The 14,805-nt window shown below is 36.3% G+C and overlaps 1 protein-coding gene across 1 annotated transcript in view; it reads left to right on the top strand.

The window, feature by feature from the left end:
• The window catches only part of LOC127861096 (peptidyl-prolyl cis-trans isomerase 1-like), a 59,581-nt gene that overhangs the window by 32,224 nt on the left and 12,552 nt on the right, over positions 1-14,805 (top strand). Inside the window, exons 18-19 of the mRNA XM_052399471.1 lie at positions 8,908-9,161; positions 9,610-9,678. Of these exons, the coding sequence (XP_052255431.1) occupies positions 8,908-9,161; positions 9,610-9,678 (323 nt within the window). The remainder of the gene's footprint in view (positions 1-8,907; positions 9,162-9,609; positions 9,679-14,805) is intronic.

Here is a 14,805-nt window from a genome sequence, read left to right as displayed (position 1 = left end):
ATTTTATGTTACTATTATTTTCTGTTAAGTTAAAATAACATTTAAATATTGTTTAAAGTCATTAATGATATATTTCCAATTTGGCAATTTTATACTTACACAATGTAATTTGTGCACGTTATATTAAATATTTATTAGTATGTTAAATAAAAAAACTATTGAAAATATGTCATTGTTTCTGTTCATTGATGTAACATTTTTTATGAAAACTTATGTATGTAATTAATAGTTTATTTTTAGATTAATTCCATTTATGGTAAATAAATTGTGCAGTAATTTTACAATTTGCATACATACACATGTATACAGCTCAAAATGGCTCTATCCTGTAGGTGTAAAGAGAGCAAAAATGGACCATGACTGAAACCTTTACCTCACAAGGGATTCAACCTGCGAAAAATATGAATCCGTCCTCCAAATGAACTACAGTGGGAGAGTGCTACTTTTGGACAGGTTTCCATTGGACAGGCTAACAAAACAGTTATCTTTCTACCAGTAGTTCAGGTTCTGTACTTCTGAATATGTTGGCTATGAATCCTGCTGAGCAGTGTCCGTTCATAGAAAGCCATGCATCTGTGCCTGGAAATATCAATGCTGACTATTCAAATGTGGAGACAATTCCACCACACCAACTGAGTCCGTCTGATGTTTCAAAGGAAGCCAATGACCAACCTTTGTTGGGACGCTGGTATGCCCTGCCCAGTCCAGTGACAGCTGCCAGTTCTGAAACTACTGATGCTAGGGGTAAATGGGATTGTGGTGATAAATCAATTAAAATGGACTTTCCTACAAATCAGTCCATTGGTTTGTCAAGTGATGTAACATACAGTATGGACCAAAACAATGAAATATTACCAGTGGATGATCCACATGTTCCGATGCCTTTTATCAGCTCTGATTCAAAGGAAGATCTGTCACAAGACATTACTGAAAGTCAGACCAATGAAATGCCGTTGTCAATGAGTTATGCCATTTTTAATTTGGCAGAAGTTTCTGTGAGATCCGAAGTGAATTCAAATCTGGCAGCTGGGTCTGGTGAATGTTCTTCTGATGACTTTGAAGAGATATTAATTAAAAGAAACCAAAACAAAAGCAAGAGCTTTAATTTAACTCTTTTGGCACAAAAGAGGGTTTTTGGTCAAGGTTCATCCAGTGGCCCAGTCAAGCCTAGGTATGCTGCAAAAACAATGGTCCCCCTTTTTCATAAACCAGCTAAGAGGAAATTGGACAAAGCGGGTGACCTAGTAAGTGCTAAGAGAGTGAAAAAAGCCAAGACACTTGAAAAGGACAAGACTGAATTCTTGCTTCCAGAGAGGAACCTAGCAAGCTGTATGAACATAGAACCTTCAGATAATGACCACTTTCTGTACTGTGGAGAATGCAACAAAGAGTTTGAAGGTGACTGTCCTGTGCATGGACCATACAACTTCATAGAGGACAAAGAGGTGCCAGAAGGGGACCCTGGTAAAGCTGATCATACTCTTCCAGATGACCTTGAAATAAAAACCTCAAAACTATTTGGAGCTGGTCTTGGAGTATTTTCAAAAGTTGGACTGGAATCCAGGATCATGTTTGGACCGTATAGGGGCGATACCATCTCTGACAACCATAAATCAGGATATTGTTGGCAGATCTATAAGGAAGGCAAAGCAAGCCACTGTGTGGATGCCCAGAACAAGGCCACCTTTAACTGGTTGAGATACGTGAACTGTGCAATGACAAAGGCAGATCAGAACCTTGTAGCATTCCAGTACAAAGGAGGCATCTATTTCTGCACATTCAAGCCAGTTTCACCAGGAGAAGAACTGCTTGTCTCTTATGGAGATGAATACGCCAGAGAACTTGGCATCAGCGGAGACAAGAACTTGCTCTTCAAACCTAAATATGTCAATGGAGAAGGAAGTGACATTTTACAAACTGTCATGGAACAGCAATTAGAAAACGCAATATTACAGAAGAAGAAGAATGTAGAAAACACAGATGAAAAGGAGTGCAATGGTGTGGTGTTGAATAATACTAGTAAGAACATTAGTAACTTGAAGACACACATGAGGATACATGCAGAAGAGAGACTGTACGAGTGTGGGGTGTGTGGTTATGAATGTAACCAGAGTGGTCACTTGAAAAGACACATGATGATACATACAGGAGAGAAACCATACAAGTGTGAGGTGTGCGGTTTAACATGTAAACAGAGTAGTAAGTTGAAGACGCACATGAGGATACATACAGGAGACAAACCATACAAGTGTGAGGTGTGTGGCTATGCTTGTAGCTTTAGTGGTAACTTGAAGAGACACATGAGGATACATACAGGAGAGAAACCATACAAGTGTGAGGTGTGCGGTTATGAATCTAACCATAGCTTGAAGACACACATGAGGATACATGCAGAAGAGATTCTGTACAAGTGTGAGGTGTGTGGGAATACATTCAACCAGAGTGGTCACTTAAAGACTCACTTGAGGATACATACAGGAGAGAAGCCATACAAGTGTCAGGTGTGCGGTTTTAAATGTAAACGGAGTTGTTCCTTGAAGAAACACATGAGGATACATGCAGAAGAGAGACTGTACAAGTGTGGGGTGTGTGGTTATGAATGTAACCAGAGTGGTAGCTTGAAGAAGCACATGAGGATACATACAGGAGAGAAACCATACAAGTGTGAGATGTGTGGCTATGCTTGTAGCAATAGTGGTAACTTGAAGAGACACATTAGTAGGATACATGCAGACTGGAGACTATAAATCTTTTAGGTTCGAGCTTATGAGTATAACACGAGTAATAACTTGAAAATACACATGAGAATACATAATATGTATACATGTCATTTTGTTGGAAATCTTTGTTTTTCAAACCCCTGAGTTATTGCCCTTGAATAAGCATAACAGATCTCATTCAGCAATGGCCTCATTAAAATAGTGTTTGCATATTGGAGAATAGTAATTAAGCCATTTATGCTTAGCTTCTAGAAAAAAGGCCTTGGCAAACAGCGTAGACCCAGATGAGCTGCCTCATGTTGCTGCGTCTCATCTGGGTCTGAGCTGTTTGCTTAAAGAAATTTTTGTATTAAATATTCTAAATATGGAAAAAATATACATGTTTGGAAATAAATTGACCCAATTTAAAAGGATGGGAGAGACCACTAGGCATAAATGGGTTAAGACTTGTTAACAATTTTAGGTTGAGTATGTGTTCCATGTTATTTGTTGTTCTATATTGGTTTCTTGTCAGTGTGCTTTTATATTTTTTATAATTCGGATATTCTTTTTTGTAATGGTAGTACCTGTAAAACATATGCAGATATGTTAAAGCAAGTTAACTTTCAATATAATGTATAATGAACAAAGGTTTTCAATTGTCACTTTCATTTTACAGCTAGTTCTAAAAATAAAAGTATTAAACATTTTCACTCCCTTTATTGTTTAATTATAAAAAATATTGCAAAGGCCCAAACGGATTATGTGTCCAGTATTATGTGAAAATATATCTTAATTACATCACACTGTTTCTTGAACTAACTCAATGGATCCCAGTGTAAATTATGTTCCCTTTTTATACTTAGAAAATTGAAAATTTGGTTAAGTTTTGTGTTTAGGTTCACTTTATTCCTAAAGTATCAAAGCTATTGCTTTAATACTTGCAACACTTACTATCATAAGGGGACTATGCAGGCAAAGTTATGTAACTCTGACTGGCATTTTGACAGAATTATGTCCCCATTTATACTTAGATAATTGAACATTTGGTTAATTTTTGTGTTTTGGTCCACTTTACTCCTAAAGTATAATAGCTATTGCTTTCAAACTTGGAAAACTCACTAACTATCGTAAGAGGACTGCACAGGGCAAGTTGCATAACTCTGGTTGGCATTTTAAAGGAATTATGGTCCTTTTTTGTCTTACATGTGGAATATATTGTTAAATTTTGTGTTTAGATCCACTTTACTTCTAAAGTATCAAGGCTATTGCATTCAAACTTCAAATACTTTCTTACTATCATGAGGGTACTGTACCTGGCAAGTTCAATTTGAAATTGGCCTTGACTCTTATGGTCAAATTAATACATTTTGCTAAAAATGCCATAACTTCTTTATTTATGATCAGATTGGATTCATACTTTGACAAAACAACTCTAACCTGACATACCACAATGGACTCCACCCAAACCACCCCCCACACCCCACCCCAGAATCCCCCCAAATAAAAAATAAATTAATATTTGTTTTCCCATTTTTTTCTTATTTTTGAAAGATCATCTAATAAATGACCACACCCTCACATTATACCCCCCTCTCCACCCCCACCCTAACTCTCAACCCCCACCTAAAAAGTTTTTTTTTTAAACATGGTAAAAAAAACACAAATATTTATTTATTTTATTTTTGAGGGACCGTCCACCCAAGTTATTGCTATCAAACTTGAAATAAAATCTTATTAGTTTGTTTTATGTCTTTACAAATGTTCAATAGATTGTGGAAAATATACCTGAACTCAGAATTGTCTACTAAGTATAACTTCTTTATAACATAAGCGATCAATATGTTTCAATTATGGTCCTCTTCCACTTAAAATATGACTATATTACCTTGAACTTATTGAATATGAACAATGTCCCCATGATTGCCTACGTTATACTGTCAAGCACTCAAATAGTCCGGCGCGCTGTCTTCTGACAGCTCTCGTGTTAAATGTTAGACGTTTTTGGAGCAAACTTGCTTATGTGAAATGTTACATGTTTTCTATGTGAACTTCCTCAACATTTCTCTAGCAATCGAATTGAAACTTAAAAAATGTTATAATTAATGTACAACATACCTGTTTTCCATTCCAATACTACACACATTTTTTAGTTATTTGAACTTAAAATTATTTGCCCTGGGGTACTCACCCCTACCAAGTTACTCCCAGGACGGCTAGATTTTAGCCATCGGCTTATCAGCAGAACTAATTAGTGTTAACTGTTTTGTGGTCATAAAGCACACTCCCCTGTCAGGCTGACAACAACCTGCTTGGCGATAATAAATGAACCCAGGTATTATATCTGGAAAATTCATGTTGATGACATTTTGGTATTTAATATGTATCAACCACAGGAGACTACATCTCATTAATTCATTTAATAATATAATTTAAGACCAGTTCAACACTCCACTAGCAAATATCATGCTGGATACTCATGTTGATGATTCCTATAAAGTTGATTGTTAAAAAAAATGTTTTTTAATTTACTGATTTGTAACATAGTTATGTACATTATGTGAACATTTGTTATGTGCATTACAAAGGTGAAGTATTTGGAGTACAAATTTTTTTTCCTTGAAATTTCCTTGCTAGAGAAGTTTGGGTTACAATCATGACAGTACTAAATATACATGTATATAGCAGCTTATCATTCTATAAAAATTATAAATTTCTATTATAAATTGACAAGAATTCTATACAGTTGATGTGGCATACTATTTATGCTATTTCAACTTGTTTATATGAACATTAATAGCTGTACATTGAAAAAAAAAGGAATATTGAATATTCCTTATTTTTTCAATGTACAGCTATTAATGTTTATATAAACAAGTTGAAATAGCATAAATAGTATGCCACATGAATATTATTCAATAGTTTACTTCTGAATAATTTGATAATATAATATATAACATAATTGTAATTATGCTCTGAGATCATTACATACTGTTCGCATAGACTTTTCTAACGCATCGCCTAATCAGATCAAATATAGCTCTCTTAAATTTGAACGGCTTGTGTTGAAATTTGGACCAAGAATAATTCAACACATATCTGATTATCCCTGAAAATTTAATTGAAATTGAAAAACAACAAAATATAAAACTTAACACATTATATACGTCACTTCAAAAGTCGAAATCGCAAACTCGTACAACTTTAAATAATAACAATGTGAAAAGTAAAACGCAAAAACTTACACGTTTTAATAACTGACCGACTTGCAACATGCCGATTGAGCCGTTTCGCTCCTGAATATTCATACTAGCCATATTGTTTATCTTTAATTAATGTTATGTTTTTCATGTGTAAAAACTTACCTAGAATTATGACTTTGAAATTAAATTGGAATAACATTTATATCGCCTTTGGTGATTTTTCTAACGCAACACTTTTAAATCTTACATATCTCAGTAATGAGTAAATATTTTTATTTAAAATTGCACATGTGATCATTTGACTACAATATGTGCAAGCTAACGATAAAATCATTCATCCGTGACGATCGGACGCTTAAGCCAGTGGGAAAGGTAGCCGGTAAAATGCAAAGTGCGCGATTGCGCTCCTGAATATTCAAACGAGCTATCATTGTTTTGTAAATTAATTTTATGTTTTCCTTGTGTAAGAACCCACTTAAAATAATTCAATTGAAATAAAACTAGAATTAAATCGCGTTTCAACATTTCCACGTGCAAAAATATGGAACCACACCTACCCCACGTGCTAAAGCGTCCAATCGTAACAGATGAATGATTTTATCGTGAGCTTGCATAGAACATAGTCAAATGATCGTATGTAAACTTTTAAGTCAATATCTTTACTCATAACTTAGATATTCAAGTTTGAAAAGTGATGCGTTAGAAAAGTCCCCAAGTGTGTGTATATATATACTTTCCATAACATAGTTTAATTAACATTAATTAATATGTTGTTCAATTCAATAATAAACTATGTACGAGTTCTGATCTGTTTTTTATATTATCATCCATCATTCAAATACAAGCACGATGCTCTTAATTAAAATGTGCTTTAATTAATTAATATTATCTCTTTGATACCTATTAAAATGCATGCCCCTGTATTTTTCTACAATCAAATTATTCATTTAGTGTGTGAGCAATATTTAACCCTCTGAATTCTCAGCATTCTACACCAGTATCTTGTAATTAGATATGGCCAATAAATCCCATCATGTTATCACTTCTAACATTGATCAGCGTTTCACACCACTTTGATAATGACCCCTGAACAGTTAAATAGATTAGCCCTATTCTTGTTGCATCTATGGAGAAAGGAGTAACCAAGTAGGACTGTACTAGTCACGTTTGATACAATCATCTAAGGTAATGGCATAAATATATATTGATATAAGTCGTGTTCTGAGAAAACAGGGCATAATGCATGTGGGTATAGTGTCGTCCCAGATTAGCCTGTGTAGTCCGCACAAAAGGTTACTCTACTGACTAACATAATCTGACAACATTTGACAGGAACATGAGCAATAAATGAGTCTGTAACGCCAAGTCTTTTCTTTACAATACTATGTAATTTGTATGCCTTAGAATCAGGGCATATAGTGATTGCACTTTCCGTCTGTCTGTCAGCCAGTCAGTCACACTTTGCGTTTAGATTTCCAAAATTGCTCATAACTTCTATGTCGATTCAGATGTAACATTCATATTTGGTATGCATGTGTATATGGACAAGGCCTTTCAATACGCACACAAATTTTGACCTCTTTTACCTTGACCTTTAACTCAGGTTCCACGTTTAGGTTTCAAAATCTGCGTTAAGGTTTCGAAAAAAGCGTTTTTCGGGCATATGTCTTCCGATGGAGACAGCTCTTGTTTTAGAATTCGGGGCATATGTCTTCCAATGGAGACAGCTCTTGTTTTAGAATTCGGGGCATATGTCTTTCAATGGAGACAGCTCTTGTTTTAGAATTCGGGGCATATGACTTCCAATGGAGACAGCTCTTGTTTTAGAATTCGGGGCATACATATGTATGTCTTTCAATGGAGACAGCTCTTGTTTTAGAATTCGGGGCATATGTCTTCCAATGGAGACAGCTCTTGTTTTAGAATTCGGGGCATATGTCTTCCAATGGAGACAGCTCTTGTTTTAGAATTCGGGGCATATGTCTTCCAATGGAGATGGCTCTTGTTTTAGAATTCGGGGCATATGTCTTCCAATGGAGACGGATCTTGTTTTAGAATTCGGGGCATATGTCTTCCAATGGAGACAGCTCTTGTTTTAGAATTCGGGGCATATGTCTTCCAATGGAGACGGCTCTTGTTTAGAATTCGGGGCATATGTCTTCCGATGGAGACAGCTCTTGTTTAGAATTCGGGGCATATGTCTTCCAATGGAGACAGCTCTTGTTTAGAATTTGGGGCATATGTCTTCCAATGGAGACAGCTCTTGTTTAGAATTCGGGGCATATGTCTTCCGATGGAGACAGCTCTTGTTTTAGAATTCGGGGCATATGTCTAACGATGGAGACGGCTCTTGTTTTAGAATTCGGGGCATATGTCTTCCGATGGAGACAGCTCTTGTTTTAGAATTCGGGGCATATGTCTAACGATGGAGACGGCTCTTGTTTTAGAATTCGGGGCATATGTCTTCCGATGGAGACGGCTCTTGTTTTAGAATTCGGGGCATATGTCTTCCGATGGAGACAGCTCTTGTTTTAGAATTGGGGGCATATGTCTTCCGATGGAGACGGCTCTTGTTTTAGAATGCTTTGTTGTTGTTCATCAGTCAACTCAACAAGGACAACTCTATGCTGTAGAACTCTTAAGCTTCTTCATTGTTAGGTCAACAGGAAAAGGTTAAATGAGCATATATGATGATATTTCAATTATTCAAATCTATACTGTTTACAGTGTAAGTTTTTTCTCCTTTAGCCATTTAACAAAATGGCAAGTTATTAAACATGGTAGTGTCTTTTAGAGTAAATGTTTTCTCTATTTGATTTACCTGAAAGTCTCACATGATTGCAAACATTGCATAGAAAAGTTTAATTTCCGAATCATTGGTTATCAGTAACATGAACTTACAAAATTTTATGTACTTATTTTACAAATGCTCATTTGTGTAAAGTTTACACTTGGAAATTCTTGTTAGATATACATTTTATAACAAAATCCTGTTATATACACAGATATGATGTCCAGCTTGGCCCAGCAGTCTGAGCTGAAGTCTGACGTACTTCCTGCAAAGATACAGTATCATCTAGATGATCCTAACGTCATTGCCCGTCCAATCAAGGTCGTAGAAAAAAAGAAGTCTCGACGCTCACCAAGTAGCGAGAGTTCAAGGTCGTCTCACAGCGAGAGTTCAAGGTCAAGGTCGCGTTCCAGGGGCAGAAGTGAGGAGGAAGAAGAAAAGAAGGAAAAAGATAAGAAAAAAGTTGAGGTAATGCTGGTTTGGATTAAGACTGTTTTAAATCTTATTTTGGAATTGAAATTATTCTTTTGGGCTTTTCATGTATGTGATATTTTATTATTGTAATGTTGTAATTTTTATCAAAAGAAGGTACATAATTAATTTAATCCTTTTCAATATTAATATTTATTTATTTCTTTTTCAGCTTGAATTTTTTTGCGTATTATGACTGCAGTTATTGAATCATGTCTATTTCTTAACAATAAAAAAATGCATCCTATGCGACAATTCGTTGATGTATGATACTAATAAATACATTTATTAACCATACATATTTTGGTACCAGCTAGGATCGTATCACATGTTATGACTGTGAAGTTATTTAAACACTTGTATTTTTTCACACTCAAAGAATGCATTGGATCTAACATTGGTTGTTGCTTTTTTGCTGAATTATATTGATTTGTGTACCCCACAGGAACGTATCACATGGCAGCCACCGCCCGACCCTGATGTTCCAAGTCCAGAGTCTCCTAGGATCCCTCGCGTAAGAACCCATAACCCTCCTCTAGGACCCATTGTCGTAAAGGTCCTTAGTGAAAAATTATGGAAATTCCTTAAGACATTTCTTTTTTTTGGCATAAAATGTTTAAAAGCTAGTTAATATTGCTAAGCGATAATAGACCCGTCAACAAAGCGTTTGACCTAGAACTAATTGCAAAAGAATTTGTAAGTATACCATGCAAATGTACTACCTAACATATGTTTGTACTACACAGTCCTGAAATTTTGTAATAAAAGAGATATTAATGGTTAAAGTTGGGATTTTTTCAAACTGAATGTATGGACCATCTTCGCTACCATACCACCAGAAATGTGATGTCACTGGCTTTAAAATGTGACGTCACAAAATATGTAATGGCGGCATCCATGCGGAAACTCGTATAGATCTGTCAACATGTTACAGAGAAGGTTTTAGGGACCATAAAACGTAAGTATTTGCCGTTGATTGATTTTAACAACATTGAAAACAAACTTAAGTATAGTATTTATCACAAATATGGTCCAGGTATTTCAATAATTATGTGTAAATGACAACAGTGCAGCAACATATTTACTCTTACGTCATTGTAAATTTATTCAAGTTTATTTTCAGAAAACACACAAACTATTGTTGAAACATCAATCTTTTGTCATGAAATGCAAATAATATGTGCAGAATACTCCTATTTGTTATTAACTACTACTGAATTTAATAGGTAAATAAAGTGTGTTTTTTTTAATTGATTCTACGGAAGCCTATTTGGGTCATAATATCATAAATAAAACGTTTTGCATGGTGAAATTAACATATTCTCTCATATTCACATTTGCCATCTATGTTTGATGTTTTGTAAAAGGAATATGTAATGTAGTCATTAATTACTCATTTCTGTGTACCTGAAATTTACAAAAAATGCATAATTGTATATATTAATACTATGAAAAACATGAATCTGAACAGTAAATACATGCATTTTATTTTCCAGATGGATACGACGTTGAACTGTCCATTGTGCCACGAGCCAATTGGGAATGAGAGGCCGTTTTCTAAACTAAGTGATAAAGGTTGCCAAGGAATTCGCCTTGCGAGTAAACACCATGCAACCAATGTGACAGTATCTCCAGGTGACATGGTCCATATTTCATGCCGAAAAGACTTTACAAGACCTGGCCCTTATAAGAGTTTGAAAGATAAATCTGAGAAACAATTGCGATATTTAGCAACTTCTGTTGACTTTAAATCTATGTGTTTATATTGTGATACATTAACTAAATGTGGAGTATCAAACAGAAAAAGGTCGTTTGACACATACCCTGTAAGAGGCTTAGAATTTCAAAGCATTCTAGTAAAACATTGTAAGCAGAGGGGTGATCAATGGGCACAGGATGTAGAAAGGCGTTTGAGTCATGTGATCGATCTACCAGCTGCTGATGTGATTTACCATCAGCAATGTAATGTGAATTTTAGAACAGTAAAAGGTATTCCGAAGGCATATCAAACAGGCGATAGTGTCACATGCTCATTGAAAAGTCCTGGTCGTCCAGAAGATAGTGAACAGAAACAGGCATTTAAAAATGTCATTACATTTCTTGAAAATACATTGTGTGAAACTTTAACAGTAAATGATTTAGTGTTTGAAATGCAAAGAGTGTGTGGTGAAAAAGCGTATACCACAAAACATATGAAGCAAAAAGTTATTGAGCATTTTGGTAATGGTGTTGTAATAAGCAGCATTGACAGAAGATGTGACATTATTACTTTAAAAACAAATGCAGCTTCCATAATTCATTCGTTCTATGAAGACTCACAGGGGAAAACTGAGAAGGAAAAGAAAACTCAAATATTAGAAACTGCTTTAAAATAGCTAAAATTTGATATTAATTCAATTAATATGGCAAAAGATCATTACCCAGATTTTAATCATATATCTTCTAAGCAAAACAATGTTGCCTTTTTGCCAGACAGTCTTCAAATGTTTCTGAAAGCTGTTATAGGTCAGTCAAACAACATTAAGGTTGCCTCAATAGGTCAGAGCATTTTCCAAGCATGTCGCCCCAGAAATATCATTGCTCCGCTTCAGCTTGGACTATGTGTCCAACTTCCCCATCACTTTGGCTCAAGATTTTTGATTGATCATCTTAATAGCCTCGGACATGCCATACGTCCCGGATTGTCCGGGACAGTCCCGGAAATGAAGAACTTGTCCCGCTGTCCCGGAAATCTGTCAAATGTCCCGGAATTTACAAAATCCATATATACATGTACCTTATCTAGGGCTTAACTGCACCTCGAATCTGTGTATATCTGCAGCGTCTCCATGACAATGCCTACCCAAATAGGCAGACTACGCTACGTGTCAAAATCGATCAATTAACAGGGGTCCTGTTATCATATCGATTGTCTAACGTTCGCGGTCACACCGAAAAGGCGGCATTGTTTAATGTGGTTGTTAATTGACTTTAATCTACTACGTCATTATTTCCTGCTGCGTAAGGGCAAAGGATAGTTGTTCACACATCTGAAGTCCAACATCGCTGAGTAAATAATTAAAAGCAGTTTATGTTTGCACGTTTAACCGACAAAGAAGTTGAGTAAAAAAGTAAGCATATAAAAACGTCATCCTCACTAGGTTTATTATTGTCTTGTTCTAAACCCCTAGTAAACATAACGTTAAAAATAATAAGTGAATTTGAATTGCGTTCGCCATGTCAAAACTTTGTATTTATAAATGTTATTAATGAATAATGGCGTATGAACAACTACTACGCGTTACACACCGTTCTTAATAACAATAACGCAGTGACGTCACCATCTATGTTTAGAACGCTTACACTGAAAACACGTGGCTTGTATCTAGTAACGGAAGTAGTAATGTTTAATTTGACGTTAATAGATTAAGTGTACTTCGGATAGGCTTTCGAACTTATGCAATTAACGATGCGAAACAAAAAAACGTACCAAAAGTGCATGTGTCTATAAATATCGCTACATTTTATACATGTCCCGGAAAATCGGCAAAAGTCCCGGACAATTTAACTCAATGTCCCGGAATTGGTCTGAAAAATTATGGCATGTATGTTGCTCATACAGCAAAGTCCAACTTTATGAATCAAATGATGCGGCAGCTTTATCTACACGTATACCCGGTCAAGAAACAGACAACCATTTCTACAATTTGTAACAGACAATGTAGATCACAACACTGAAACCATAGATGGCCATGGCACATTTCATAGGATGGGCATAATAGCTTTGTCTACACCAGGATCTGAGGTTACATTATGTGTACCAAGACGCGAAGTTTCTATTGATCAACTTGTAGAAACAAGCAAGATACCAGTGAAGAACTATGTGCCTTCCTCTGAGTCCTCTAATGATTCTGTGTTAAGTGAACTCCATGAAATAAGCGTTCTGCGACAATTGCAGAGACCATTGGATATTTTCTACAAAGTGATATGGCCGCCCATGTTCAAATAGACCAAGTTGGTCTGGTTTTATGCAAACATTTGACCAACATTGTGGAACAATTCAGAAAAAAATCCACTTTCTTACCCATGATTGATCTTAACCCAAGTGATGTAAACTGTATCTATACAACACTCGACTTTGTATGTGGCGAAGCTAGGAAAAACGCCGATTCTGACTTTTGACCAGCCCCTGTTCCAAAAGGTCACAGATATTATTGCATCACAAAGCCCACACAGCTTACTAAGGAAAACAGTTCTTTGTCTTGGGGCGTTTCACACAGAGATGAGCTTTCTAAGGTGTATTGGTCATCACTCAGACAGAGATGAGCTTTCTAGGGTGTATTGGTCATCACTCAGACAGAGATGAGCTTTCTAGGGTTTATTGGTCATCACTCACACAGAGATGAGCTTTCTAGGGTGTATTGGTCATCACTCACACAGAGATGAGCTTTCTAGGGTGTATTGGTCATCACTCACACAGACATGAGCTTTCTAGGGTGTATTGGTCATCACTCACAAAGAGATGAGCTTTCTAGGGTGTATTGGTCATCTCACTAGACTCCTGTCTGGTTCAGGACTAAATGAAGTTATGCAAACAGTTTATGCTGCGAATTCAGTGATACATATGTTGTCTGGGAAAGCTGCACAACGTGCAATACAATGCCCTTTCAGTCCTACTTATAGAAAGCGCGTTCCTTTGCACGAATGACATTACAGACTATCAAAATATCCCTTCATGCTCCAAAGATAATTCAGGTCTTGATCATTCATCTTATGATGAACCAGTACCAGGAATTTATCTGCAGAAAAATGCTGATTTAAAAAACTTGGCATTGTTGTATGACGATCTGGATAATGGACTTCTATCAGCCCATGACGTAAGCACAAACGGAAATCTGCAAAACATTGTTCGTCTGTGCGAAGATGAAAGGTCAAAGATGTCTTTTAATTGGACAGCATGTCTATGGCTCCAGAACATGGATATGGTTTCGTTGTTACAACGATTCATAAGAGCCGAAAGAACTGGTGACTGGTCCTTGCATTTAGATGGTTTGCAAAAGATTCTTCCATTCTTTGCTTCATCTGGTCATAATCTGTACCTGAAAAGTGCCTATATCTACTTGCAAAATATGCTGTCTTTGCATGAAACGCATCCTGATGTGCACGAAGCTTTCAAAGCGGGAGCACATGTGATACAACGGAGCGAACATAATTGGGCCAGTCTCTTAACAGACCTTGTTAAAGAACAAGTATTAATGAGGTCATTGAAGTCATCAGGAGACCTGACAAGAGGGAGAGGTTTGTCAGTAACACAGTATGTATAAAACAAGTGAGCAGCACAAGGAAACAACCAAAGCAAGGATTTGCAGGGTTTCCAATGATATGGAGACTATATTGTCATTTTTAACCAGGTTTTCCGAAGGAAAAAACTGGTTATTAGATTGGCGAATGCGGGCGGGCTTGCTGGCTGGCGGGCGGGCGGAACAAGCTTGTCCGGGCCATAACTATGTCGTTCATTGTCAGATTTTAAAATCATTTGGCACATTTGTTCACCATCATTGGACGGTGTGTCGCGCGAAATAATTACGTCGATATCTCCAAGGTCAAGGTCACACTTTGAGTTCAAAGGTCAAAAATGGCCATAAATGAGCTTGTCCTGGCC

This window comes from Dreissena polymorpha, chromosome 15, assembly GCF_020536995.1.
Source record: "Dreissena polymorpha isolate Duluth1 chromosome 15, UMN_Dpol_1.0, whole genome shotgun sequence".
NCBI lineage: Eukaryota > Metazoa > Mollusca > Bivalvia > Myida > Dreissenidae > Dreissena > Dreissena polymorpha.
The sequence above is the reverse complement of the archived record's forward strand: the minus strand, read 5'-3'. Positions and strand labels throughout refer to the sequence as shown.